At 40.4% G+C, this 27491-nt stretch overlaps 2 protein-coding genes across 5 annotated transcripts in view; one reads left to right on the top strand and one right to left on the bottom strand.

Annotated features, from left to right (window-relative positions):
- LOC117964561 (cadherin-related family member 2-like) overlaps positions 1-14018 on the top strand; it is a 20117-nt gene extending 6099 nt beyond the window's left edge. The window contains exons 10-31 of the mRNA XM_058997104.1: positions 164-239; positions 411-529; positions 710-937; positions 1504-1659; positions 4046-4107; positions 4236-4485; positions 5360-5599; positions 5870-5939; positions 6150-6743; positions 6952-7023; positions 7402-7451; positions 7751-7902; positions 8121-8223; positions 8994-9082; positions 9347-9415; positions 9691-9768; positions 10106-10166; positions 10602-10726; positions 11362-11475; positions 12046-12123; positions 12550-12613; positions 13020-14018. Of these exons, the coding sequence (XP_058853087.1) occupies positions 164-239; positions 411-529; positions 710-937; positions 1504-1659; positions 4046-4107; positions 4236-4485; positions 5360-5599; positions 5870-5939; positions 6150-6743; positions 6952-7023; positions 7402-7451; positions 7751-7902; positions 8121-8223; positions 8994-9082; positions 9347-9415; positions 9691-9768; positions 10106-10166; positions 10602-10726; positions 11362-11475; positions 12046-12123; positions 12550-12613; positions 13020-13172 (3003 nt within the window). The 3' untranslated portion in view covers positions 13173-14018. The remainder of the gene's footprint in view (positions 1-163; positions 240-410; positions 530-709; positions 938-1503; positions 1660-4045; positions 4108-4235; positions 4486-5359; positions 5600-5869; positions 5940-6149; positions 6744-6951; positions 7024-7401; positions 7452-7750; positions 7903-8120; positions 8224-8993; positions 9083-9346; positions 9416-9690; positions 9769-10105; positions 10167-10601; positions 10727-11361; positions 11476-12045; positions 12124-12549; positions 12614-13019) is intronic.
- LOC117413145 (G protein-regulated inducer of neurite outgrowth 1-like) lies at positions 14013-19231 on the bottom strand. 4 transcript variants are annotated; one of them, XM_058997106.1, is made up of 4 exons: positions 18949-19231; positions 18631-18697; positions 17319-18050; positions 14013-17046 (listed from the first exon to the last, which is right to left on the bottom strand). In XM_058997106.1, exon 4 carries the CDS (start codon positions 16955-16957, stop codon positions 15002-15004), a length of 1956 nt encoding a protein of 651 aa, XP_058853089.1. In that variant the 5' UTR covers positions 16958-17046; positions 17319-18050; positions 18631-18697; positions 18949-19231; the 3' UTR covers positions 14013-15001. The 4 variants fall into 4 exon arrangements, with proteins under 4 accessions (XP_058853089.1, XP_058853088.1, XP_033877806.2 ...); XM_058997105.1 differs by having other exon boundaries at positions 14013-17017; XM_034021915.3 differs by lacking the exon at positions 18631-18697.
- Between the last annotated feature and the right edge of the window lie 8260 nt (positions 19232-27491).

Raw genomic sequence — 27491 nt, 5'->3', positions numbered from 1 at the left:
GTGCTTTTATCGGTAATCATTTTTCAGTACGAATAGATAATAGTCATAAAATATTCTAGTTCATATTTCTTCATATCAGTATTTGTTGTAACCCTATTCCAAAGTCTCTCTTTAGTGTTCTGCTTCTGCCTCAGATTAAGGGAAATGTCTAATTGGTTTTCAGGGTCAGTCTGTGTTTACAGTGAAAGCCATTGATGGTGACAAAGGAATCAACGACCAAATATTCTTTTCCATTGACGGTAAGCATTGCAGAGAGTTGAAAGCATGGCTTCAAATGCAATGGATTGTTTAAATTCCTTGGATATGGGGCAAAATATAGCCGCAAGTGCGGCTACAAAACATACACAAGATAAGCAGGAGCTGTCTTTAATCTTTTGCAAAATCTTTTTTAATCCTTCTTGTTTCTGCAGCTAGCAATGTCGATGGAAAGTTTGCAATTAATACATTAACTGGACAAATATCAGTGAATGAAACTATTGACAGAGAACAGTTACTGGAGATCAATGCTGAAGTTGAACTGACGGTTACAGTAAGTGAGATCAGCTTTGATTTAGTTTTGAGACACTAGCGTTTGTCATGTTATGTTTTACTAGTAATAGTAATAGTTTCCTGGGCTTACACTGCTAAAATACCTTGCAGGAATGTATCTTGTATATTGATCTAGTTGCAGCTAACCATACTGGGCTAATAAAGATCATCTTCATTTCAGGCTACGGAGAAAGAAAATAACATAGGTGGAAAACCAGCAAAAACATCAACGACTGTGACAATCAGAATTATTGACCTCAACGACAACAAACCTGAGTTCTACAACTGCATGGGGGAATGTGATTTCAGCAGCGATAAGCAGGACAGCTTCACTGGTTACATAGAGGAGCATTCCTCCACAGGGGTGTCAGTGGCCAATCTGACCATCGTAGCCCGAGATCCGGATGAGGTCAGCCTTGGTTCAATTAGTCTTTTACTTTTTATTTACTACTGTACATGGAGCTGGTTGAATGTTACACCTGGATGTTGTTTTCTTGGAGTTGGGTTCTAAATCATTTTTGCCAATTAGCGTTTGACTATTCCATTTAGGGGAGGATAGTACTGCTGTATTTCTTCAATTATTTACAGTAGTAATGACATTTTGAATTTGTTTGCAAGTTCAATGTGTAAGTTTTACAAGGCGATTCACGTAGCCCTTGAGAAGGACATTGCAGAAAGTTCTCAGCTTTTGTTAGAAATCTGGTGGGGAGGGAATGGTTACACGAATGATTACACTCCTGAAGGCACTAGCCGAAAGGTTTGTCTACTTGACATTTTTACAGGTACATTAACTACATGCATTTTACACTGTAGTTACCATTTACTAATATAGATCACATGCATTTGGCACACAATTCTGTGATTGCGAGGATGGGACTCTGCTTTAACAAAGTTATTGTCCTCCTCATATAGTTGTGTTGTAAATACATGGATTAACAATTCAGTGGTTTGTTTTTCTATTATCGTTTTTTTTAGGGATCTAATGCCAGGTTTGTATTGACCCTACAAGGACCAGATGCCAAAGCCTTCTCAGTAGCTCCGAAAAATGTCCTTGGAAGCAGCCAGGTGCAGATCCAGGTCTTGATCCCAAATGACGTTGACTATGAGAAACAACATGTCATGAGTGTGGAGGTAAGGACCCGCTAAAATAATCCTGAGAGAGAGGCATCGAAAACAAGTTGTGAAATTACAGAACCGAATGAAGGAGGTGAGGGCAGATTAACAAAATGAGAAGATCCAAATTACACGCCAGGATGATTCCTTGCGGCGAAATCAGCTGGGGCTACTTCTCATCTTGCTGCAATGACCACTGTTGGTCAGTTGACTGTAGAGTCAAGGCAAACCCTTCCTGGGCTGGGTAACAGAAGGGTAACCCATTGCATCCATTGTATTAGGCGGTGAAGGTGTATATAGGGGGGCCTTGACGTGTTGAAGATTCACACCTAAAGGAATTGGTTTATTTTAGAGCACTTTTCACTGGTTTTCATATCGTTGCCAATGACACAGGAAGAGGGTCTGACTGCTGTTCTACTGCATCCGTTACTATCCACCTCATTGACATGAATGACAACAGACCAACTTTTCAGAACGAAACCTACCAGCTGCAAGTGAAGGAAGAGAGCGCAGCGGGAACAGTCATAGCAAACATCACAGTAAGAACAGTCATAGCAACCATCACAGAAAGAACAGTCATAGCAACCATCACAGTAAGAACAGTCATAGCAACCATCACAGTAAGAACAGTCATAGCAACCATCACAGTAAGAACAGTCATAGCAACCATCACAGAAAGAACAGTCATAGCAACCATCACAGTAAGAACAGTCATAGCAACCATCACAGTAAGAACAGTCATAGCAACCATCACAGTAAGAACAGTCATAGCAACCATCACAGTAAGAACAGTCATAGCAACCATCACAGAAAGAACAGTCATAGCAACCATCACAGTAAGAACAGTCATAGCAACCATCACAGTAAGAACAGTCATAGCAACCATCACAGTAAGAACAGTCATAGCAACCATCACAGTAAGAACAGTCATAGCAACCATCACAGTAAGAACAGTCATAGCAACCATCACAGTAAGAACAGTCATAGCAACCATCACAGTAAGAACAGTCATAGCAACCATCACAGAAAGAACAGTCATAGCAACCATCACAGTAAGAACAGTCATAGCAACCATCACAGTAAGAACAGTCATAGCAACCATCACAGTAAGAACAGTCATAGCAACCATCACAGTAAGAACAGTCATAGCAACCATCACAGAAAGAACAGTCATAGCAACCATCACAGTAAGAACAGTCATAGCAACCATCACAGTAAGAACAGTCATAGCAACCATCACAGTAAGAACAGTCATAGCAACCATCACAGTAAGAACAGTCATAGCAACCATCACAGTAAGAACAGTCATAGCAACCATCACAGTAAGAACAGTCATAGCAACCATCACAGTAAGAACAGTCATAGCAACCATCACAGTAAGAACAGTCATAGCAACCATCACAGTAAGAACAGTCATAGCAACCATCACAGAAAGAACAGTCATAGCAACCATCACAGTAAGAACAGTCATAGCAACCATCACAGTAAGAACAGTCATAGCAACCATCACAGTAAGAACAGTCATAGCAACCATCACAGTAAGAACAGTCATAGCAACCATCACAGTAAGAACAGTCATAGCAACCATCACAGTAAGAACAGTCATAGCAACCATCACAGTAAGAACAGTCATAGCAACCATCACAGTAAGAACAGTCATAGCAACCATCACAGTAAGAACAGTCATAGCAACCATCACAGAAAGAACAGTCATAGCAACCATCACAGTAAGAACAGTCATAGCAACCATCACAGAAAGAACAGTCATAGCAACCATCACAGTAAGAACAGTCATAGCAACCATCACAGTAAGAACAGTCATAGCAACCATCACAGAAAGAACAGTCATAGCAACCATCACAGAAAGAACAGTCATAGCAACCATCACAGTAAGAACAGTCATAGCAACCATCACAGTAAGAACAGTCATAGCAACCATCACAGTAAGAACAGTCATAGCAACCATCACAGTAAGGTCTTTCTTTAGCTAACTTCTCAATCATCAGTGGGTTAGCCGACACGCTAACAAGAAGCATTGAAGAAAACCATATGTATTGAATTCCATTGGTACTGTGCATCTTGATAGATACAGTAATGGGTCAGAACAATAGGAGTCCAGTGGTCACTTTTATATTTCCAGTGTCCCTTTAATTAAATACAAACCATTTGAATTATTTGGTGGTGTCTAATACACCACAGGTGTTAGTTCCACAGCACAACAAAGAGTCACTGTTGGCATCAGTCAGGCAGCACACCACAGTAACTAGAGGGAAGCTGCGTGTGGCATTGTGTCATCAAATAGAGACTTGGAGACATTACTCACAGAATCCCTGGGTCAAGGGGTAAGCATTCAGGGGAGGTGAATGCTGATTATGTGTTCATTTATTTTTATTTTGTGTTACAGGCTAGCGATCCTGACACCGAGGACAAAGACAAAATCACCTACAGACTTCTACCTGACAGCATGTAAGGACAGACTTGCATATTATGCAGCGTTCTTTCACTAGCTAAGTCGTGACTCGCTCTTGCATTAATAATCCATGGCTTCTGTTGTGCACCGCAGACAATAACCTTGTTCTCTTTCTCATGAGCAGATTAGAATTCTTTGCAGTTGGCGAAAAAACTGGGATAATCACTGTCAAGACTTCAGGAAATCTGGACAGAGAAACACGCTCGGTTTACTTTGCCACTTTACAAGCAACCGACACTGCGAATAACATAGGAACCACCGTGCTGGAAATCAATCTCCTGGACATTAATGACCAGACCCCCAAAATGGTCAGGGACTCTTACATGGTCTTTGTTAAAGAAGGACCCGACGGGAAACTAGACCTTACGATCGAGGTATCTAATATAATATAATATAATATAATATAATATAATATAATATAATATAATATAAGTGTTTACATGCATATATCTGTAAACCTGTTATACACTCCTATAGATTAGCCTCAGAAATAATAACACTATTAGTAGTCTTTAAGCTCATTTTTTAACCATTTCTAATGGAATACAGTTTAATGACTTGTTGTCAATACATTTGATCTAACCTTTAGGGCACTTAGAAGGCAGTAATACAGTTTTTCTTGGTTACTCTTCCATGAAATGCACAAAACAAATAAAATCACACCCTAAAGCTTTTAAGTACAGGAGAGAGTAACAACCTGCGCCCAACACACACACACACACACACACACAGACACACACACACACACACAGACACACACACACACACACACAGACACAGACACACACAGACACAGACACACACACACACACACACAGACACAGACACACACACAGACACACACACACACACACACACAGACACAGACACACACAGACACAGACACACACAGACACAGACACACACACAGACACACACAGACACAGACACAGACACACACACACACACACAGACACACACAGACACAGACACACACAGACACACATACACACACACACACACAGACACACCCTTGAAGAATTGTATTTGTGATTTGTAAAATGTTATTATAATGCATGTTTTTATTCTATGCCAACACATTTGATTGTGTGTTTGTATAATTTTATATTTGCATAGAATGTTTTGAGAGTGTTTTATATTTTGTGTGAGATTGCTAATCCTAACTCAAAGGACCTCCTTACAAAGTTAGCCAGGCCTCCTCCTCCCTCCACGTGTGACTGCAGTTTACCCGTTACTTCTTCTCTACAGGCTTTTGATAACGATGAACCAGGAACTAACAACAGTGTGGTTCGGTACAAGATAGAAGACAGTGAGTTCAGCAACAACTTCATCATCGATGAAGAGACAGGCGTGGTAACAATAAATGGGACTTTGGACAGAGAGGCCATAGAACCTTTGTTAAATGGAAAAATTCAGCTGACAGTGACGGCATATGATTGGGGACATCCGATTCTGTCTTCATCCGTTAACGTGACCATCAATGTAGAGGTGAGGCTTGCTAATAATAATAATAATAATAATAATAATAATAATAATAATAATAATAATAATAATAATAATAATAATAATAATAATAAGACTTTACAGTAAACTGTACACAATAAGACTGTAATTCAATCAAAGGGGTCCTGGTGACATTAATAAACCACAAGAGCGGAACTTGACAATGTTACTGGAATCCAGAGAAAATCTAAATGTATGTATTTTAAATGTATAGTCTAATAAACATATTATGTTTGTTTGATTTTTTAATTCAAGGACATCAACGATAATAACCCAGTGTTCACCCAAACTGTGTATCAGGACTCTGTACGAGAGAGTGACAAAGGTAAGTCATTAGAAACTCATTGTGGTGACTTTTTTTTAATGATCTTCACAGTGGTGGGTCTACCTATCGCTGCTCTTTAATGAACACCCCCAGGGCTGCCATCAGAATTGTGAGATTTTACAGTAGTAACAACTCTACATTTTTTGGAAATGTCAGACCCTGGTCGTAATCAGACACCCCACTGATGCTGTTATTTTACTGGTTTACTAGGTGCTTATGTGGGGTTTGTGCAAGCCACGGATCAGGACCAGACAGAAATCCACAACCGTATCTCCTACCGGATAACTGACGGCAGCTTTGGCAACTTCATCATTCGCACTTTCCAAAGCAACGAGGGTTACAGGGGCAACGTCACAGTGGACCCCGACATTGAACTAGATTACGAAAAAAATAAGAAATTCACTCTGATCATCGAAGCCTCAGACCTCGGTCAGAATTCTGCCACGACCACCATGGAGGTGACCGTCCTGGATGTAAACGATGAGCGGCCGACCCTCAATGTCCAGTCTCTCACTGACGTGAACGTGAAGGAGAACAGATCCACGAGCGGGGTGGTCAGAAACATAACCGGGACTGATTCTGACACCAATCACTCTCTGGTTTATGAGCTTCTGGAAGTGACCTGTGAATGTAACAAAGACGTTCCTGAAAGCGAGTGCCTGGACTGGTTTTGGCTGAGTCCAGACGGCTCAGTGACAGTGAACGACAGCTCTGAGATCGATTATGAGGCCTGTCATTATGTCAAGATGGAAGTACAAGTGGTCGATACGTTTACAGAGAAAGGGCAAAATCACAGCACTTCAGGCAAGAGCAGTCGCACATCTTTTATTTATTTATTTACTGTTGCCTAGTCGATGATTTGGTCAAGGTGATCTTTAAGTAGAGCGATTTATTGATGAAAATGATGTAACGGTGTTAAGCACAGTCTAGAACAGACCGTTGTGGAAGGATGAGATATGCTTTCAAACCAGTTCTCCCCTCACTGAGAACTTCATGTTGTTTTTCTCTGCAGGAATATTGATAATCAACATTGTTGACATCAACGACAACCCTCCAGAATTCATTTCAAACGAGAAGTTGTTTGGTAGGTTTTTCCTCTTCACAATTTGAATCCTTGAGTGTATTTTTTATTAAACCATTGCTAGCCATTTCTAATCTACAGTCATCATTCATTTTAACATTTGCACCTTTTTCTGATGTCATTGAAAAACAATGGGCCCTCGTACATAATTGTGTAATTGTATTAAAATATATATAGCTCCCTACTTTGAGAAGAAGAACTTCAGGAATAGGACACAAGTCATGACCTAATTCCATTTCATACATTTCCCACTTCAAACAACCGGGGTATTCTTGGTTGAAAAGCTCATGGCAATAAGTATCAGATTGAAGGATTCAAAGTGGGTGGAATAGCTGGTGGTGCGTTGAATAAGAATGCAGCTGACCGGTGTTATTTCTACAGTGGTGGTCCCAGAAGTTGATGGCAAAGATACTGAAGTGGCAACTGTGTCTGTATGTAATTATTATTATTATTATTATTATTATTATTGCTATCTCATCCGAGAGTAATTCAATCAGTGTTTTTTCAATGTATTCTTAAGAATGGCAGCCCATATCATTTTGTATTAACACTCCACGCTGCAAGGGTTACAGTTTAATATGAATAAGCTGAAACTTTGTGTGCAATTGTATGCAAAACTTTTTAACTAATTAACGTTGGCTTCAGACCACCGCAAATGTATTTTCATTACATTGTTATGGAACTGGCAATGAAGCATGACCAAAAAAACGTTGTATTTTCTTTTCAATAGGCCAGCGACCGTGATTCTGGACAAAATAAAGTTATAACATTTGCAGTTCAGCAAGTTGAGTTTATCACATCTGATGGCTCCACTACGACCCTGTCAGGCATCTTCAAAATAGAGACTACAGTAGAAAATGGCTTCTATAAGGGAATTATAAGGTAGGACTTGAAGACTATCTTCTAACAAGTGCACACTATAGACAGCTTCCTTCCTGACTGTGGTGTTCCTGCACTGTGGTATGAGATCGAAAATGGAAAAGAGCGTCTCTCTTTCATTCGGAACTGAAATAAATCATTCAATATACTTACAATACCCTATAACATAAACATGATCCTTTTCATTAAGAAGCTGTATACTGTGCAACTTCTCTTTCTAGGATTGAAAACCCCCTTAACAGTGCATTGAAAGGAAAGTACAAGGTAACAGTCCTGGCTAAAGACTCTGGAAGCCCAGTCTTGGAAACCACAACACAGCTTGAAGTAGGTGCTTTCAGTCTTTCATAGGAGACCATGCATATTGTAAATAATGTTTGTGTGTGTTTATTAAATAAACAATTAAGCGACAAATGGATAATTTCGGCCATTTTACTTTCATTGGTATTCTAAATCATGTGAAAACAGGCCACATTACAGTTTGGATAAACACAGGTCACAATAATTCCTTAGCAACAGCAGCACACACACCCAGGTCACAATGGTTCCATAGCAACAGCAGCACACGCACACAGGTCACAATGGTTCCATAGCAACAGCAGCACACGCACACAGGTCACAATGGTTCCATAGCAACAGCAGCACAAGTACACAGGTCACAATGGTTCCATAGCAACAGCAGCACAAGTACACAGGTCACAATGGTTCCATAGCAACAGCAGCACAAGCACACAGGTAATGGTTCCATAGCAACAGCAGCACAAGCACACAGGTCACAATGGTTCCATAGCAACAGCAGCACAAGTACACAGGTCACAATGGTTCCATAGCAACAGCAGCACAAGCACACAGGTAATGGTTCCATAGCAACAGCAGCACAAGCACACTGGTCACAATGGTTCCATAGCAACAGCAGCAGGACTGTTACCTTCACCTCATGAGTTATAAAAAGATTGTTAATCTATTTGTAAATATTTCATGAATTTGTGATTTCATTGCCTTTCTATTTATCTCTCTGACATCATATAGAAACCCTATTGTTTTATATTAACTACTTATGAAAACCCTCAACAGAAAAGTAATATTTTTTTTGTTAGATCTTCACAATTGACACAAGTTACCGTGTTGACCTCCGATTTACATCGTCTGCTGATGAAATCAGGAAGAACATCGTTCCCATCACCAGGTATTGCCATCACTCACATTTATTTCACCATCTTCTTTTCTACAACAGCATCATTATATTATTTATGTATGTATACATGTATTTATTTATTTATGTATTCATTATTAGTCATACTAGTGTAATATGGAATTAGTAATATGCATGCTCGTTCATAGATTTTACTAATTAAGTTGAATTAAATACAATATTTTAAGCATTTATGGAAAAGCACTTGCTGTTTTTAAGGGCTTCCATGATGTGTACAATGTCTCCTCTTGTTTCTAGCATTTTGGCTGGAGCCACCGGTGCAACAGTGCACGTTTTAGACATCGTAGACCAGGGAGTTAAACAAAGGTAAGACGAGCAGTGGGGTCACTCTGCTGTTCCCCTGGGAAGTCTATGTTGAAAAAAAAAAAAAAACACTCCACACATTTCTTGTTCAGGAGGAATTATACTCTGTAACCACTAGGTGGCGACTGCGGCTTGGAACTAAAAGCAATTGTTAACTGTAATACTTTTTCCTATTAAGTATTTTTTTTATTTGGCTGTACAGTTAATATAGTTCAAACACGTTTTCTTTCACCCAAGCCATCAAGAGATCCTATAAATACTATTCTTTTTATCTGCAGAGTCACAGCGATTTCCACCATGAGTGTATACTTTGTGTACCAAAATGGATCTGCGATTATTCCCAAAGACATTATCGAGTAAGTATTAAAAATGGAAGCGCAGAATGCTGCTTGTGTGGTATATTCTCAAGCACCAGAGCCATCAAACAGGACTTGTGTTGCTGCTCAGTGCTGATGTCTTCTTTAACGCTACACAGAGCACCTGAGTGTTCTTCAGTCCTGTTATATGAGGTGTTCGACCTGACTTGATGGAGCTTCCTTATTGGTGGATAGAAGTTACCTGTAGATAATGAACTGACCTGCAGATAATGAACCTCTAATTAATGCTTGAAGCGTGAGAGTGAGATCTGGATAAAACCACAAGAGGATCCCATCATGGATCATTCCATTTTGTTTTGAAACTTTATTTTCACAGTGTTCTTCAGAGTGACGTTCAAGCGTTTCAGGAGCTTAACAAATACGGCCTTGTGTATGTTGTAAGTATAAAGGACACGTTTTTTGTTTTGTTTTGTGTTTTTTTGTTTAAATTAATTGCATATGTCGAGGTAAAACGACTGTCATAACGCGCTATGGGCTCCACATTCTCTACACCTCGCTGAGCGGTGCACCATGGGTTAAAGCACTGTGTCCTGAACCCCCAGCCCCATGTCTAGCTTCAATTTCTGCAGACCATCCTTACACAAATAAACGCTACTTAACAAATCAATTCCAGTGGAAATCAGTTCAACTATGAGTTTAGATTATCTACATATAATACACTAGAGCTAATAATCTGTACAGCCTTTTACACCACATAATGGAACATGCTGTTTGTCTGTCATTCTTAGAAATAACTTATTTTATGAAACAGTCGCTGACAGTATCTGTGTGTTTATAAAGAAATCAAAGCTATTTGCATTCTCCCATTCTAGGACTCGGGGTCGCAGAAGGAGCCTGAGAGTCAGAATGTGCTCATTGGTGTGATAGCCGGCTTAATTGGGGCTCTGATTATTGTGATGGCTGCCATGATAACTGCTCTGGTTTGCACCAGTAAAAGGTAGGAGTTAAAGGGAAATGAGAAGAGAAATAGTCATACACAGCGGGCACATTCAAACACAAAATACAGCACCTGCCTTATTCTCCGTTGTATGGCGAGTGCAAGGCAACTTTGCATAGAAGCAGCATTATATGTGATATAAGTTAAAGGCTTATAGAATGCAATGGTGTGTTTGGAAATGTGAAATGTAGGCAGCGAGATAATGGGGGGTGATCAGTTATAATGTGTTTGATGGTACATGGTTATATATCTTGCATTCAAGTGATCTGTTTTCATTTTGGAATACGTTGGTTTGGTGATGTCAGCCTGCTGTCACTGCAGGAGGTGAAACTCGCTCTTTGTGTTACTATGGTAACTAGCTGCCGAACAGCTAGCTGTGTGAAGATGGAAGCGTCATTCTTGCATGCTGAAGTGTCTGGGATTGAAATAAATAAACTGATGGGGGCTGGGAGAAGAAACGTTTGGGGTATAACCACAGGAAGGTCTGTGTGTGCAGTGCCAGGATGTTAATACTGATGTTATCCAGTTGAACGAGGTGTATAGGCTAGCAACTGGTAATCACACTGCAGTTACACAGGGACTTGCAGTACATTGTTAGACCTGTAATTCCCTGCCTGTGTGGTTTCTGATTACAGCTACAAAAGAAAACTGAAGGCTGTCAATGCACTGAAGTCAATTAACTCAGACAAGGCAGACAACCTTCAGACTGGACCTGTGGTTCCCGGGACTAACAAGTACACCATGGAATGGTGAGTGGAGACAGAGGATATCACAGCAGAGGGGGCAGGCGTCCATCCGGGAACAGCAATCTCCGGTATTCATGTTCCGGCATTAGCTGAGTGTGGCACTCAATATAGGCTGGGGTTGAGGTTTATTGTGAGAAACTGTTGCACCTAGAGTTGAACATGTAACAGACACTGGACAATGATGGCCAAAGCTGCAGACTGAGGGGCTCAACACAATGGAGTGAAAAATCAACACTGGCTTATTAAACTACCTGCACACACACAAGTCGATCACATCTCTCTGTCTCTCTCCCTCTGTCTCTCCTTCCCTCTCTCTCTCTGTTTATTTTGTTGTTCTTTCCCCTCTTTCTTAGTGCTAACCCTGTGTTGAATTTGAATATTGACTCTGCCACTGACCTGGGTTTTGTCTTCTCTCTCTCTGTCTCTCTCTGTTTATTTTGTTGTTCTTTCCCCTCTTTCTTAGTGCTAACCCTGTGTTGAATTTGAATATTGACTCTGCCACTGACCTGGGTTTTGTCTTCTCTCTCTCTCTCTCTCTCTGTTTATTTTGTTGTTCTTTCCCCTCTTTCTTAGTGCTAACCCTGTGTTGAATTTGAATATTGACTCTGCCACTGACCTGGGTTTTGATGAAGAGAGCGCTGATCGAGTGAGGTAAGGTGATCCCTACACGTGGTCTTTAAGAGTAGAATTCTGAATGGGTATAAATAATGTATTGGAATTACTCTCCATGCCTGGACTCTAATCTCATGTATTTTTATATCAACTGTTATTAGCCCTTGCTTAAATTTGGCACATTAGGTTCCTTTCATATTTTATATTTTTATATTTGTCATTAACTGACTCATCAGGCCAGTATGCACGTCATGCAGTTTAAAATGAAGTCCTGGACCAGTCATAGAATTATCATTATGTGTTATAAATCATGCTTTCATTCAGGGGCCTGTCATAGATTCAGCGTATTTATTTTCATTAAAGCTTCACAATGCTTATGGACCTCATACATATCCAGTGATGTCATTGTTGCATGCAAGGGTTGATAAGACACAAATACCATTTTTCTTTCTTATTGTTTTACAGCCTGAACTCACTGGACAACAATGATGATCTGAACGTATCAGAAAAAGACTCAATGCATTTGATGGTAAAGATATATATATATATATATATATATATATATATATATATATATATATATATATATATATATATATATATTATTTTATACATTTAGAATTACTATCCTCAAGAATGCAGGTAGTGAGCAAGATGTATCAGCTGGTGCAGGTAGTTGTATTCAATACAAAGCAGAAGTGAAGTAAAATCAGCCCAATCACAGTTTAATATGTATCACAAGCTAAGCACATTGCACACACTATGTATGACCCTGCAGCATCAGTTAGCAGCTAGTCCACTTTGTAATCCCAGGCAGGGTCTCTCCAAATCATGATTGCAAATATGGATTACTATGGATTGGTCCTGAGCAAGTTACAGTTTCTGCCACCAGATATCCTGATTGCCAGTAATTGCACATTGCTGTCTCTTGTCAGATTATTGAAGAGGAGGAGGAAGAGGAGGAGGAGTTCACTGAGCAGCCGTATATCGAGCCACTAGATCAAGCACTAGCTCTGCGCAACAAGAAAAAGGGAAGCGATGAGACCTATTCCTTCACTAACCCTGCCCTCGACACCACCGATCTCTAAGGAACGGAATGGACAGCACTGTCTTGATTTAAAATGATATATCATTCCTGTTGGTTTCTCATTCAATAAAATAAAATAAAAAATCAGCATTTTAGCATTTGGCCACTAGTAGTGCCGGCTATTGAAAGAAAATCCTGCTAATAGATAAATCGTTTGATTTTGCATACATTGCTCCTCAGGATGTACTTTGCTTGTGTTTTCTGATCTACTGTAATGCAAACCTTTTTTGTCTTGCTTTGTTTACCAAATGGATCTGGGTCACCCTTCTGCCCCCCACCAAAACAAACTCTTTCTCAGAGCTCTCTGTCAAAATCAGGAGACGCATTTCCATTGCTTACACCTACTGAGCAGCATTATCACTCACACACAGTGCAAACCTTGTGATATGCACGTTAAAGATCTCAATGTGCATATCACAATCTAAAGTCGTGTTCCCCTGGTGAATATATCTGAAGTGCAATTCATGTTTTTCTTGTATATGATATCCTTATGGATTTTGGAGGGGCAGCTGCAGTCCACCATAATCTGGTCATTTGTCACTGTGTTTACAGACCCATGCTTTACAGACACTTTATTTGCTCTTCTGGCGTTGTGTAAGATGTTCACAGATTCACAAATAAGCTCTAAACATAGATTTTGTGTTTTTTGTGTATTTTACAGAACACTAATTTATTTGTGTAATGTAAATATAATGCTTGTGTGTTTTTGTTTTTCAATGAAAGTCCTGAAGATATGACTCTGGATAATCTAGTTGGTTTCCTCAATGTTTTCAGTGTGTACTCTACAGTTAAATACGTGTAATGACCTGGAGAGGACATGCAATATAAACACTCCTGCATATTAGCTGTTCATGAACTCTTTATTGAATAAAACACACATTTTATACACTAGGTTATGCTGATGACAGATCACCGTTTTCTTTTACTAAAACGTACAGGTGTAGGAAAAAACAAAGCTACACATTTTTTGCGTCTGTCTTCAGTAAATGTAGATTATTATTATTTATTTCTTAGCAGACGCCCTTATCCAGGGCGACTTACAATTGTTACAAGATATCACATTATTTTTACATACAATTACATTATTTTTACATACAATTCCCCATTTATACAGTTGGGTTTTTACTGGAGCAATCTAGGTAAAGTACCTTGCTCAAGGGTACAGCAGCAGTGTCCTCCTCCGGGGATTGAACCCACAACCCTCCAGTCAAGAGTCCAGAGCCCTAACCACTACTCCACACTGCTGCCCCATGTGCCCTTGATGTTCATAACAAACAGGGCTTTTTACAATCTGCTCCAAAGCAAAGCACAACAACACTACGATCTTTACCGGGCAGTCAGCTTGAACTCCAATACTGAGTTGCTGGATGTTCTCTCGTGTTTGGCTTCAGTCCGCCTGGCAGTCTTCAAAAAACACTTTGATTGAGTAGCTGAGATGAAAGTATTAGTGTTAGCAATGGAGAGAGAACGAAAGTGAAAGAAGTGTGCGAAACAGTCTTTACATTTAATTTGCTGCACTGGGAACAAAATACACAACACAGTTCCATGTCGTGTGTCATTTGAGATCTTACAGATCACAATGAAACTACGCTATGACCCACATACAAGGGGGATCTGGGTATTGGACAACATTTCTATAACTGATATAAAATGCACTTGTTTTCTTGTTACCAACTATATACTGTAGCAGTTATATTGTACTTGAGCATGTTTTCTCCAAAACAAATTGGCAGGACTTAAATGCCTTAAATGTGCCTTAGGAGCTTAGAGTTCAAAATCTGTTACTAAGAAGGTTTGAAATAACACTCAGATAGGTGATTGATTTCTCTTTCACTCAATGGTGTTTGCCCGCGAGCAGCACTGCGGTCGGCGGAGATTCTGCAGGACCGCTCGAAAGGGATTCCTCTGCCGTCTCTTCTTCTCCACCCCCGCAGCTTTCTTCAGCGCACCTTTGACTGAGCTTGCTCTGTTGAGCTCTGGGTTTGTGGGTGGCGGCTGTGCCGATGGAAGGGACTGTGGCGGAGGTTGTTTCCCGTGTTCCTCAATCTGTTTTTCCAAATGCTTCTGGATGGCCATCCCCAGCACCTCTACCTCCATGGAGGCCCCGTACACTTCCCAGGTCATCCCCTTCTCGTCCCACCTGACCTCCCGCACTGGCTCAGGCTGGTCATCCTCCGTTACCCCCTTGATGTGAATCTCAGGGTACGAAGCCTGGGGAGACTTCCTACCTGGGGTCATGGGCGCAGTGGCAACTGACCTGGACTCCACTTGCATGCCCACCTGCAGCTCTGCGTCCTTCTTGGCAGGCTTAGTCTTCCCAAGCCCAGCCTTCCCCACAGGGAAAAAGAAACTGTCAGACCCCTCGGGCGGTGTCATAGGGCTGGTTGCTGCTGACCTGCAGGGCACCCCCAGGCTGACCTGAATCTCAGCGTGAACACCAGGAATGTTCTGTGAGAGGCACGGACCCACCGCTTCACCGCTGCTATCCTTCGCTGCCTCCACGTGGAGCATGAGCTTCGTTCTAGCCTCACCCAGGCCATGCGATTCTTCTCTTTGCTTCCTTTCTGATTGCCGGAGCTCCTTTTGTCCTCCGTTACACAAAGTGTTTTTTTGATCATGTGTTTCTACTTGTAAGGGCTTGGTAGCTTCTTGAATGGTGCCGCAGACCTCCAAAGTAGCATGTGATGTTATTGTCAGCTCTCCAGATTGCTTCTTGCTTTGGTCTCTAGTCTCAGTATATGCATTACTTGCAGGACCTGAAACCACAGTAGATGGCTCTTGGGTTTCACGGTCGCCTGTGGGCTGGGGGTGTTTCACAAGCTTCTCCTGATGGAACTGATAGACCTTCTTGTTTGGAGATGGCACCTCCTTTATTTCTTTTACCTGTGTATCTCCTTTACTGGTTTCTTGTAAACCTGGATCAGCTGTAGATTCCATGCTAGATTTCTGTTTGTCTTCATGCAATGAGGAATCCCGGTTAGGCTTTTCAGCCCTGAAATCTGACTGATTGGTAGCCTCTTTGAGGCTTAAATCTTTGCTTTTTATTGCTCCTGTGTTCATAATGACTTTGGAATCATCTGGCAAGTCATTAGAAGACCCCTTCAGTTGAACAAGATCTCCAGATGTGTCTAAAGACGGCTTCTCCACCTTGCAGGGTTGTGACAGTGATGTCTCTTGAATGACTTCTTCCTTGATTGACTCTCTAGGTTCATGATCGGACACTTTCAGGTTGAGATCCTGACAAAGGGTTGCACTCACTCCCATCCCCTGCTTTTCCGTTTGATTGTCTGCCGTCACTCTGTCACAGTCTTGGTTAGTATCCACATCACTGAACCGGTTCAAAGTACCCATCACTGCTCCCTGATTGCCTGACGCCACTGAACAATCACTCTCAATATTAAAAACATCTGTCACTGTTACCACCTTAACTGATATGTCTTTCAATAGTGGTTCTGGCTCTGCGTTAACACAGAGTGCTGCACTGGGTCCTCCAGGAGGTAAATACTCACAGTGCTCCTTGCTCACATTAGAAGTCTCTCCTGGGCAGATGGGCCTCTTCACAGTCGTTTCTGGCTGGCAGCAGCTCTTGGCATCTTGGTAGCAGCTTGTGGAACAGACGTCGGATTGAGGGGGACCACAGCTTGAGGTAGCTTCACAGCACGCACACTCTTGCTGGCCGTGGGAGGGGGGGTTGCTTCCGGGCTCAGCCGCTATGGAGTCCTCCATCACCGGTCCAGGGCTGATCTGTATCTGAGAGCTAACACTGGAGTCCTTGACACTTCCCATTCCCTCACACTGCACTCACTGCCATGGTCTTGAAAGAGCGCAGGGCTCTGGAGATGTAGTCTGCAGACAAGCAAAGTAGGATTGTATTGCTTAAAAAAAGAATAAAAGTCTTAGCTTTAGATTACAGAACTTGAACCATTCAGAATAATGGTAAACAAAACTAGACTAATGAAACAGATATGAAAAGTTGACATTTCCACCATACAGACATGGATGTTTGTTAATGCGCACAGCATGGTTAATATTATACCTTTAGAATACACGTATGCATTTATTTCTCTTTATGATTCTTTTTTTTCAAATGCATGATATTTTCTTTTATGTGTGTGTAAATAGCTTTTTCAAAATAAAGTTGAATTACCTTTAAGTCTTCTGTGGGGTTGTAGTTATGCTTCTTTCCTGCTTTGGCAATTACTGTTACTCTATTGTCTGTATTTATTTACACAATTATTCTGGGATGACTAATCCACAGGTAATCCATAATCCCGTTAGAAATGCACCACTAATCCGTGCAGATGCTAATACCCTCTGCATCTTGGAACTCCCGATCCAATTAAAAAAAAAAAAAAAACGTATCTTATATGTTATTGTCACTGTTTTGTTTACTACTGTATCTATTTTAAAAATGTTTTTGTTTTCGTAATGGTTTCCTTTATCGATCCACTGTTCAAAGGATCGAAGGAGGCAGTTATCAATGTAATTCGCAGATGCAATATAAAAAAGCTATCTTAAAAAGAAAACACATTGCTTTAAAAAAAAAAAAAAAAAAGCAGAGTGGACGAAGAACGAAACACAAGCAAGCCCGTCCAGTTGCTGAAATGTTTCGCTTTTCCTTTTTCTTGTTTTCCAGTTCACAGACGGTGTTACATATTTAGTATTTTTTTTGTTTTGCTTTTGTCTTTGCCTTCCAGTCAGTCTAGAGATCTGTGTACGTTAACCTTCTTGCAAATCCTGCGATGCTGCTGGAGATGAAAGAACCAAACGCTTCTGGAGCCCCGTCTCCCTGGAAACAGGGAGGTTTAGAATCGTATCTGTGACTGTAAAGAACAGTGGATCACCCCCTCCTCTCCTCTCCTCTTTCTTCAGTTGTATTCTAAAAAACGTAAACACATACCATTTTGATTTGTATATCTAGCCTATACATATGTATATAAATAAAGTTAAAACATAATAATAATAATAATAATAATAATAATAATAATAATAATAATAATAATAATAATAATAATAAAAAATACGTTTAAATGTTTAGTCAATTGTCAAAATAATAATAAAAAAAGTTAAATGTTTTTGTCCAATGAACTGGGGTTCATAGACAAGCACGTACCGTCTACAGTACAGCACAATAGCTCAGAATTGAGAAAGGAGAAAAAAAACAGACACGAACAATGACATCACGCTAGCAGTTTGACACCAAGGTTCAGGTAACATAAACAACACCTGCATATTTATTTATTTATCTATTTACTTATTTATTGTTTATTTGTTGTATTTTTAAATACAATACCCTATATAAGTTTAATCAATTCAAACAGAAAAAAACCAAGTGCATAGAGACGTGACATTGGTCATGCTATCATCGGTGAAAATAATAACCAACACAGGATGTTATGGCAGCCGGTAGCAATTAGGGAAATGGTTTTTAAAAAACAAACATGCTTGAATTACCATACCTTCTTCTTCAATACGCCTTTCTGTTTTTGGAGAAACAAAAAAGAAGCCCAGACCTCTGACACTGATCTGAAAACATGCGCGTATTAATTAGTGGAGCTGCAACAGCAGCCTTTGTTCTGTGACATGATCATGCAAACTACTAGGACACTGGTGTGAGTGTGATGCTGAGACACGCCACAGACACAAGACTCCTCACGCAACCATATTAATCACAGTTAAAATGAGACCCCAATGACTCTTATACACATAAGATAATAATATATAACAATAACTATAGATGCATACACACATAGAAATCTAACTGTATATCACGTTACCTTGCTCATGAACAGGACGACGATAACGCTGAAGTGTTGAAGTTGAAACCGGTAAAGCCGGGTGATGTCTGTCAAATCAGCTAGAGACGAGAAAGGAGACGAGGAAGCAGCCATGCACACTTCAAACTGTCAGCGCCTTTGCGTGTAATACAGCATATAACTAAGCTACACAGTCTGGCGAGGTATTAGAATCTTAACATTGACAAGTCAATAGGAATGGGACACCCGTGCGAAACGAGAAACATGAAGGTATGAGCTGTCCATCCGTGAAAGAAATGTGTGCAAATATCCAAAACTATATATATCTAGAGATGTTATTTAATAGGTAGGTTATTTTATATTTTACATAAACACGCATTTAAATCTAAAAACATTTTTTGTGAATACAATACAGTTAGGTGTTTATGAAACGGTTATACGGTGTACAGGCCAGGGCAGCATTACAACAGGTCTGCGGACTTCAAGCGCTCATTCACATATTCAGCAGATCAACTCAAGCAAAGCGTTTAGTCAGCCAAGCAGCATGATGTCGTTCATTCAGTTCAGGTGAATAATATCACGTACAGTCAGTGCTATAGAAGAGGTTTATTTTTAAAGCAGGAAAACACAATTCCATGGTAGAATGCAAGGTTCCTGATAGGAGTGATAAGGTTAGAAAACGCAGGATCTGCTAGCAGTGACAAGCCTAATCTGTTTGCAAAATGTTGGCCAAAAGCAATGGAGTACTCTATATAAATACCAGAGATGATCCTATTAGATTCACGATTTAGCCATACAAACATATATTTTGAACTCCTAAGCAGTGGGTACATATTGCTGGGCAGGATGGTTCAGGGGACTTTGTGCGGGGTGAGGAACAAGTCAAGTTGGTCCAAGGAAAGAAAAAAAAGTTCTAGTAAAAAGAAAATAAAAACTTTACTGTAAAGCACAGTGTTTGTTATTTAGAAATCTTAGGATGGGATTCAAAATACCCCCAAGGCCAGTAAATATGTATTCCAGTTCCCAGCAAGGCATAACCACGCACCACAAACATGTGTTTTAACCCTGCGTATTCGACTCGTTTCATGCCACTGCTGTGCTTGTGTGACTAAAGTTGGTTCATGAGTTCTGCTTGCTGCGCTTCCTCTTGGAATAGTGTTAATTAGCCCTTGTTATCTGCAAGGCATCAGCTTCCAGGGAGGAATTTGGATGAGTCTCAAGTTTACCCTTCGCTGTCTGTCTGTCTCTTTCGTTTACAGCTTCCTCCTAATTAGGACCCCTAGAGGCGGCTCACTTAGGCCTGTCACCAGGGTACACTAAGTAGAAGTGCCAGTTGCTTCATTGCTGGCGATGAGAGATAATAACAAATACAAACTGAAGTTCTGCAGTATATAGAAGAGTCCTTTATTAACATGTTTCTAAATGACAATCTTCCCCAAGACCATTAATACACACCTGAGTCATGCACGAGCCCAGCTGTCTTCCAGTAAGCGCGTCCTCTGCTTTTTGGAGATTCTTGGAAAGGTTTTAATCGTCCATCCAGATTCACATTGGCCCGGGCTGCAGCAAAGGGTTTAGAGGCTAAAGCCTTCCCCATCTGTCTGAATGGAGAATTGTCTGTTAACCGCATTGCAGTCTCGCAGTTTTTGTTCATAAATCCTTTAATCAAAGTCCTTTCTGTGAATAACAATAATAATATTAGTGATAAATACACAAAGCTTGTGTCTGGTGACCTTAAATAGGGGTGTGAACGTTTCATAGAGGCAGGCAAGTCAGGTTCTTTAGAGTTTTGCATCACAGTTGCAACACTGAAATCAATTTTCATTTTTGTTGCTTTCTTTTGCATTAAGAATAGAACCACCAAGACTGAGATACAACAGATACATATCTATTGGTAAACAGAACATAAGACTCCATTGGGAAGGTTCTATAACAATCAAATGAAAACGTTGTTTCTCATCAGATTTGCAGATCCAGAATGCAGTTAAAAGATACGGTAAAGGTTTTTTACTTTTGTAATTACACTTTAGACTTTAGGCATGTGGTTGTGTGTTGTTCACAGTGTAATATACTGCACAGTGTATCTTATGACAAGTAATGTTAATAATGGATTTGGAGGTCCATGATTATTGATCTGGCAGGCATGTCCGAGGTCTGCCAGAAATGAACAATCCGCAATGTGAATTTCAGCCTTGGGCCTGTGCTGTGCAGTGTCTGCAGCTTCCTAGCTTTGAGCTTGAGTTCTTGTGACATTTCGGCAGGGAGAATGCTGCAAGTTCCAAGCGAGATCGTTTATAGTTCAAGCTTGGGATTCTTCAAGAACGTGCTCTTCACAGGCATCCATTTGCATCGCCGGAGATTGCTGCTAAAACCAGTCATCTTTTTGTTCTGGATGAAAAATTCCCTCTTCTCCATTAAAAAATAAAGTTCTTCTTTTCACCCGTCGAACCTGAGCAACGAATGTTATGAAGCCACTGAAGGCTGAGGAGAGCTAAACCCAGCCGATTTTCCTTCCAAAATGCCAAGGCATCGTTCCCTGTGGACCCCCAGGATTGCAACCAGCGAGCTCCTGATCGTGTGTCTCTCACCCGTGCCTTTAGGAGCCCAGTTTTGTATTAAACTTAGCCTCTGCATTGAGGTATTGTCACATACTGCCATGGTATTGTTGATGACTAACATTACTATTCATCCAAAGGGATATCCAGCTACAGCTCTATACAGGGCACAGGAAGGCAGAGCACGAGCAAACTGAAAACAGCAGCCTGCAAGCGGTTTCTTTCAAGTTAGAAGGTTAGAACTAGCTTCGTGTAAGGTTTTAGTGTGCTGACTGTTAAAGTGGAATCAGTATGCTTCACGTTACTGTCACTGGTGTCTTTGTTGATAAGATGTCTCAGTATATTTTTCTGTTTCATAAAGACAACTAAACAAGACACGGGTGTTTCTGTGACTCAGATCAGTTTTCAGGAGCCATAGTCTGACCTGAACATTCTGTTTTTGTCAGCTATATTTTCATCATCAACACGGCTGCCTCGTCCAATCAGGCCTCACCAAGAGTTTGGTTTCCTAGCAACCGGGCATGTGGACCGGGGATGATGATTCCTTGGGAGAGCATGGTGAGTAAACAGCACTGTTAGAAGTGTCTAAAAATCAAACAAAAACAGAGATGTGATGCACTCTGAAATCCACGAGCAGATGGAGTTCTGTTCTCAGAGAAAAAAAGGTGTCAATTATTATACTGAGATGCACAAGAATGCTTTTTCTTTGTTAAGAGCTAAAGACACAAGAAGCACATCAGTCAGAAAAAACAAAACCATATAAACACATTCTCTGTAGAATATGTGATCGACAGTCTCCAGGTAAATAACGGAGGTTGTCAGTTTAAATTAGACTTTGCTAATTGGTGTGAAAATTAAACATTAAACTGGTGGCAATAAAAATATGTTACCAGTTTGCAAATTCAATACCAGTACCATATAGAAGTGCCAAACTTTACACATGGATCAGAAAAAAAAAAGATTCTAATAAAGACCCTTATAGAAGGTTCCAAAGTAAAAGCATACTAGAGTGTAATAAAGTATAGTGAAAGCATGCTAAAGCAAAGGTAAGCATTGCAAAGCACAGAGAGGTATGCTAAAGCACATGGTAAGCTATGGCAAATGGGAAAACTGCAAAAATACTGTGATAAACTATTATAAGGGATCCTTAACCTGGACACCTTTGATGCTTTAAAACTATTCAAACTGGAAAAGCGCGTTGCTCACAGCGGCACTACTGCAGGGTATTCCTTGTATCATTTTAACGTTGCTAATGCATGGGATATTTATTGCAGGCTCTGTGTTCCTCAGGATACTGTGGTGCACTTCTTTCTACCACCCTTTCAGTCCATATAGGATATTATATAGAAAACTATCATCATACTGTATTGCGCACCAACGTTAAAACATAGAGGTAGAACAAAATCACAATGCAATTGCAGTGTAGATTCAGTGTAGTCAGTGTACTTGATGAAAACACAGAGAAGTAAAACAAAACGCTGTGAAAATGTATCATTTAAGTGTGTGCCTATATATTACAAGCTAAAGCAATGAGACTGGAGCTAGGCTGTTTTACCCAAGTGTTAACTTCTCATTACAAAAGTGGGAGAATTGCATCTTCAACAAATACAAAACAAACAAACAAAAAACAGCAACGTATGTTTATAATGAGAGGACTGTGTCGCTGTGCTTTATTTGCGCTGTTGTTTCAATGACATTATCTGTGCGCAGGTATACTCTGTAGACTGCACAATATATACAGAATGAAGCAGACAGCCAGGCGAAGCAGACACACATTCTGAAACGGGTTGGGGTCTACAGAGCGTCTCTGTTTAGCAGGGATGCAGACCAGCACACATTGACTGATGTTGGGAACTGCCATCGTCTGTCTTATCTCTTACACATAGAAATCCACTGTGCTTAATCAGAGCAGGTCTGAAAGTCCAATCTGCAGATAAGGGTAATGAAGGCACAGCATTGTTTGAAATGGTCTTTGTGGTGATGTGAGTAGTGACTATATGATATGCTGCTGTATTATAAGGTTCTGGAATCTGGTATAGCTGTAATTAATCAGTCAGATTCTCAAATATATTTACTTCAAGGAGAAAACACTGCTTAAAATAGCATCATTAAATGTGGGATGTGTTTATTTGGGTACATATTTTATAAGTGTGCTCATGACGGAGTTCTTAGCTTTGAGAATCTAGTCTGGTATCTTTTCTTCATTCTGTTCTGTAATCTCAGGTTCTTTGACGCAGATGGAATTGTAAGTTAGTGTTCTTCAGTAAACTTCTACAAGGATAAAACCATTGTCAGATCTGGAATGGTATATAACAATGCCATTTTATATGGGTGAGGTGTGCCTAGCAAACCCTGGTGCCACCACAGTACATACAGGGTGAAATTCTCTGGTTATGCATGGAAACAGCAAACCTTACCAAGCCAGAGATAAACCATTCTGACTTGTTATTTAAGGGCATGTAAGTGGAGGTCTTTGTATCGAGCTGCGTGGAATGAGGGACCGTGCTCTAAATATCTATGCCTCTTGATTACCTCCCTATAGGAGTCAATTATGCCTTTAACAGAGTGACTCATTCAGGGTCTGTCTACGTTGCACACCCCTAATGCAACCCACAGTGACATCCAGTTCCCCTGACCCTGAGCTGACAGATCACCCAACAGTCCCTCCACTGCAGTGTACTGCACTGGCTATTATTAATGGACATGTCAGAGGGAGGGACGCTTATCTGCATTACTGCTGGAACATGTCAGAGTGGGCTGCTTGTAGGATGATAATAACACAGCTCGTATTTATTGAAGGACCTTGAGCTAGAGACGAGTGAATGACGCGTCCTCTGTGAACTTGGGAAAAGAAAAGAAAAATGAATTACTCTTCATAAATGTCATACCGTAAAGCCATAAATATTTCGTGTATGAATGAAAAAGGCAAATTTGGCACGAATATCAAATTCCACTAACAATACATACTTCGTATTTTGCAACTGCTAACATTTCTGGAGCAAAGTAGGTTTTATGGGTGTGATTCGCCAAATATTTATGGCATTACAGTATTTTATTTCATGAACTGCAACTTGTATCTATCTGCCTGCCAGCAGTTCTAGTGGCTTTGTTTTGTGTTTTTTTTTTGTTTTCGTTCATTTAGACATATTTTTTTATTATTCAGAGCAAAACGTATTGTATTTATTACATGGGTCACATAGACAGTTTCTGAGCTGCAAACAAAAACAAAAACAAAGGGAAATGCTTTTATTCTATAACTACAAACAATCAAAACATTTAGAAGAATGAATTTAAATATATATATATATATATATATATATATATATATATATATATATATATATATATATATATATATATATATATAATCTTGCTGCAGCTAAAAATAACTGGTTAAAGGTAATACATGTGTAAAGGTAATACATTTTGACAGAGAGATGAGGAGATAATAATAATGTGTGAGTCTGATCTGAAAATGGAGAACAATAGCACAATGCATCAGCCCTGCTCTGTTTCATATTCACCCAGGCCTCCAGCCAGATTTCTGAATAAATCAATAAGGCTGGGAAGTGACTTTATCCAGTTTTAATAAAAAAAAGAGCCTGCATCTGTGCCATCACTTTATGTATGACTGCAAACCTTTCTGATAATGCTTTCACAGGAGTCGTGACTTTATTTCATTTTTAAAGAGTTTGCTAGTCTTTTTGCGATGTTTTGCAATCATTCATATTGTTGGACGAAACAGACACATATTTTGATAAGTCTGTATTAAGGAGTTCAGGATCTGCACTTCAGCTGTAGCTGTCATAGACACATCGTTATATTAGTAAGCAGCAGCACAATCTGGTGCACAGCAGTGTATTATATACCCATCGCAGAATAGCTGAAAACAACACAAAAAGGGAAAACAGCTGTAAAAATGATATATTTGACTCTATTCAGTGTGAGCCACAGTGTTAATCAAAATGAAAGAACAGGGTTTCTCTCGTTCTCTTTTCAGTTACCAAATGTTTATTAATAAACAAACATACAAAAGAAACTTGTCTGCGTTTGCTCTACATTTTTACAGTCAGTTGTTGTTTTGTGTCTTCACTGTTTTGTTAATGCAACACCGAGTGTTTGTTTCCCTTCTCCAAGTCCTCATTTGGGGCCCAGTTTCTGTCCGAAGTCCTTGATGGCGTCAGTTGCTTTTCCGGACGCTGTGTTGATGGCACTCTGAGTCTGTTTGCTGGCCTCGTCTGCAGCTGGAGAGCAAACGGACACAGTCAGAGTGTCGGGTTATTGATGGTATACACAGGGTCGTATTCACAAAGCTCAAGAGGCTAATTGAAGAGCACCTACCGCTACTTACACCTTCATTACTTCTTGTGGGGCTGTGGATGATTTCATGCATTGTGAATATTGTTAACTGCACAGGGGCTAGCTGGTGCAAAGCTGCCCACAGACTGCACCACTGAAGGCCAGGGTGTTGGCTTACTTGATGATATACACAGGGCTCTATTCGCAAAGTATTTACTGAGTTGATGCTCCAGAGCTTCAGATAGGTAACTCAAGGGGTGCATTGAAGAACAACTACTTACGCCTTAGTGGATGATTTCAAACACTGTCAATAATGTTAACTGCACAGCGCTCTAATTCACAAGCCCTGCACCTCTGAAGGTCAGGGTTTTTGAAGCTCATGCCACGAATAACTTTGCTGCTCTCAAATTAGCCCCTAGCAGTGACATAAGGTTTGAGAGTGGGCGGTCAGGATAGGAAATGAAGAGCGCTCATAGGGCAGTGCAGGAATGTAATAAACCTCCACAGTAATGCTAAGTGCATTGTGTGGCTTGTTATCACATTAACCGCATCGCAGGTCCTAAAGTGGCTGCAGTACACCTAAGCAAGCCACTTTTCACTTCCAGTATTCAGGCAGAACAGTGATGCTGCTAAAGCTGTCATGATGGGGAGACACTTACCTGCTTTGGTTGTATCTTTAGAGGACTCTGCTACCTGCTGTACAGCCTCCTGTGCAGCTTGAACTGGAATTGAAATAGACAGTGACTCAGAGAAAGGGAGTTCCAAAGCTACTGGCAGTGATCTGTAACCAAGCCCCAGAGGGAATGGTCAGACGAAATCTGATTGCCAAAGCTGAAAGGCCCGAGGTAATTAATGAGGATAGTCTACCTGTAGTTCTAATTAAAAAGGATGCATGAAGACACTGAGAGACAAGTGCAGTGTACCGGCTTCAGTTGATCATTTAATTATTTAGGGAATGTCACAAGAAGAACACACAAGGAAACTAAAACCACAGATACCTAACTGAAAGTGAATACTTGTATTTATTTATAATTATAAAACATAAAATAAATTACATTCAATAAAAGCATACTGATCTTAGAAAATCATGAAAAATGTAATTGGAGTGGGGATTTAAATAAACAGGTGTTATATTTTGCATATCAGAAAGTGTCTTTACATTTTCCACACACCTGAATGAAGAATAGGCTTTGGCAGTGTGGAAAGCTGTGGAGTCCATGTAGCACAGATAATCTAATAAACAGTATCAACACTTCAAATCTGTTATCAAGCTGAATTGAAATGATTTGGTGTTTAAAGGGTTTCCTACCAGCCGAGTCTGTGACCCCCTTAGCTGCCGCCTGTGTCGTTCCTCTGAGCCCCTCGAATGACTTCTTCATCGAGGCCATTGTCAACGCCAGTCAGACCGCAGCTCTGTCCAGACATCAGTAGAGGCACGGCAGGGACGGCAGTTTAATACCTTCGCCGCTGACAGCCCGGGGGCACGCATTCCGAGCGGATACACACCAACATGATTACCCATGCAAAACTGAAAAGGATGAGATTATTGTGGTATTTCAAAAATCAGCTTACCCGGTGGGGGTGCTCCTGCCCAAATGCAAACGCATGCAGTTTTGTTGTCTGGTACTTAAGCCCATGAATCTGAGACCAGAGAACCTTTACTAACATCAAAACCATATGGGCTTCTTTCAAAGCAAACAGCTCTCCATT

The sequence above is a fragment of the Acipenser ruthenus genome, chromosome 23 (genome assembly GCF_902713425.1).
Source record: "Acipenser ruthenus chromosome 23, fAciRut3.2 maternal haplotype, whole genome shotgun sequence".
Classification (NCBI taxonomy): domain Eukaryota; kingdom Metazoa; phylum Chordata; class Actinopteri; order Acipenseriformes; family Acipenseridae; genus Acipenser; species Acipenser ruthenus.
Note: the sequence above shows the minus strand (reverse complement) of the source record. Positions and strands in the feature narration are given on the sequence as shown.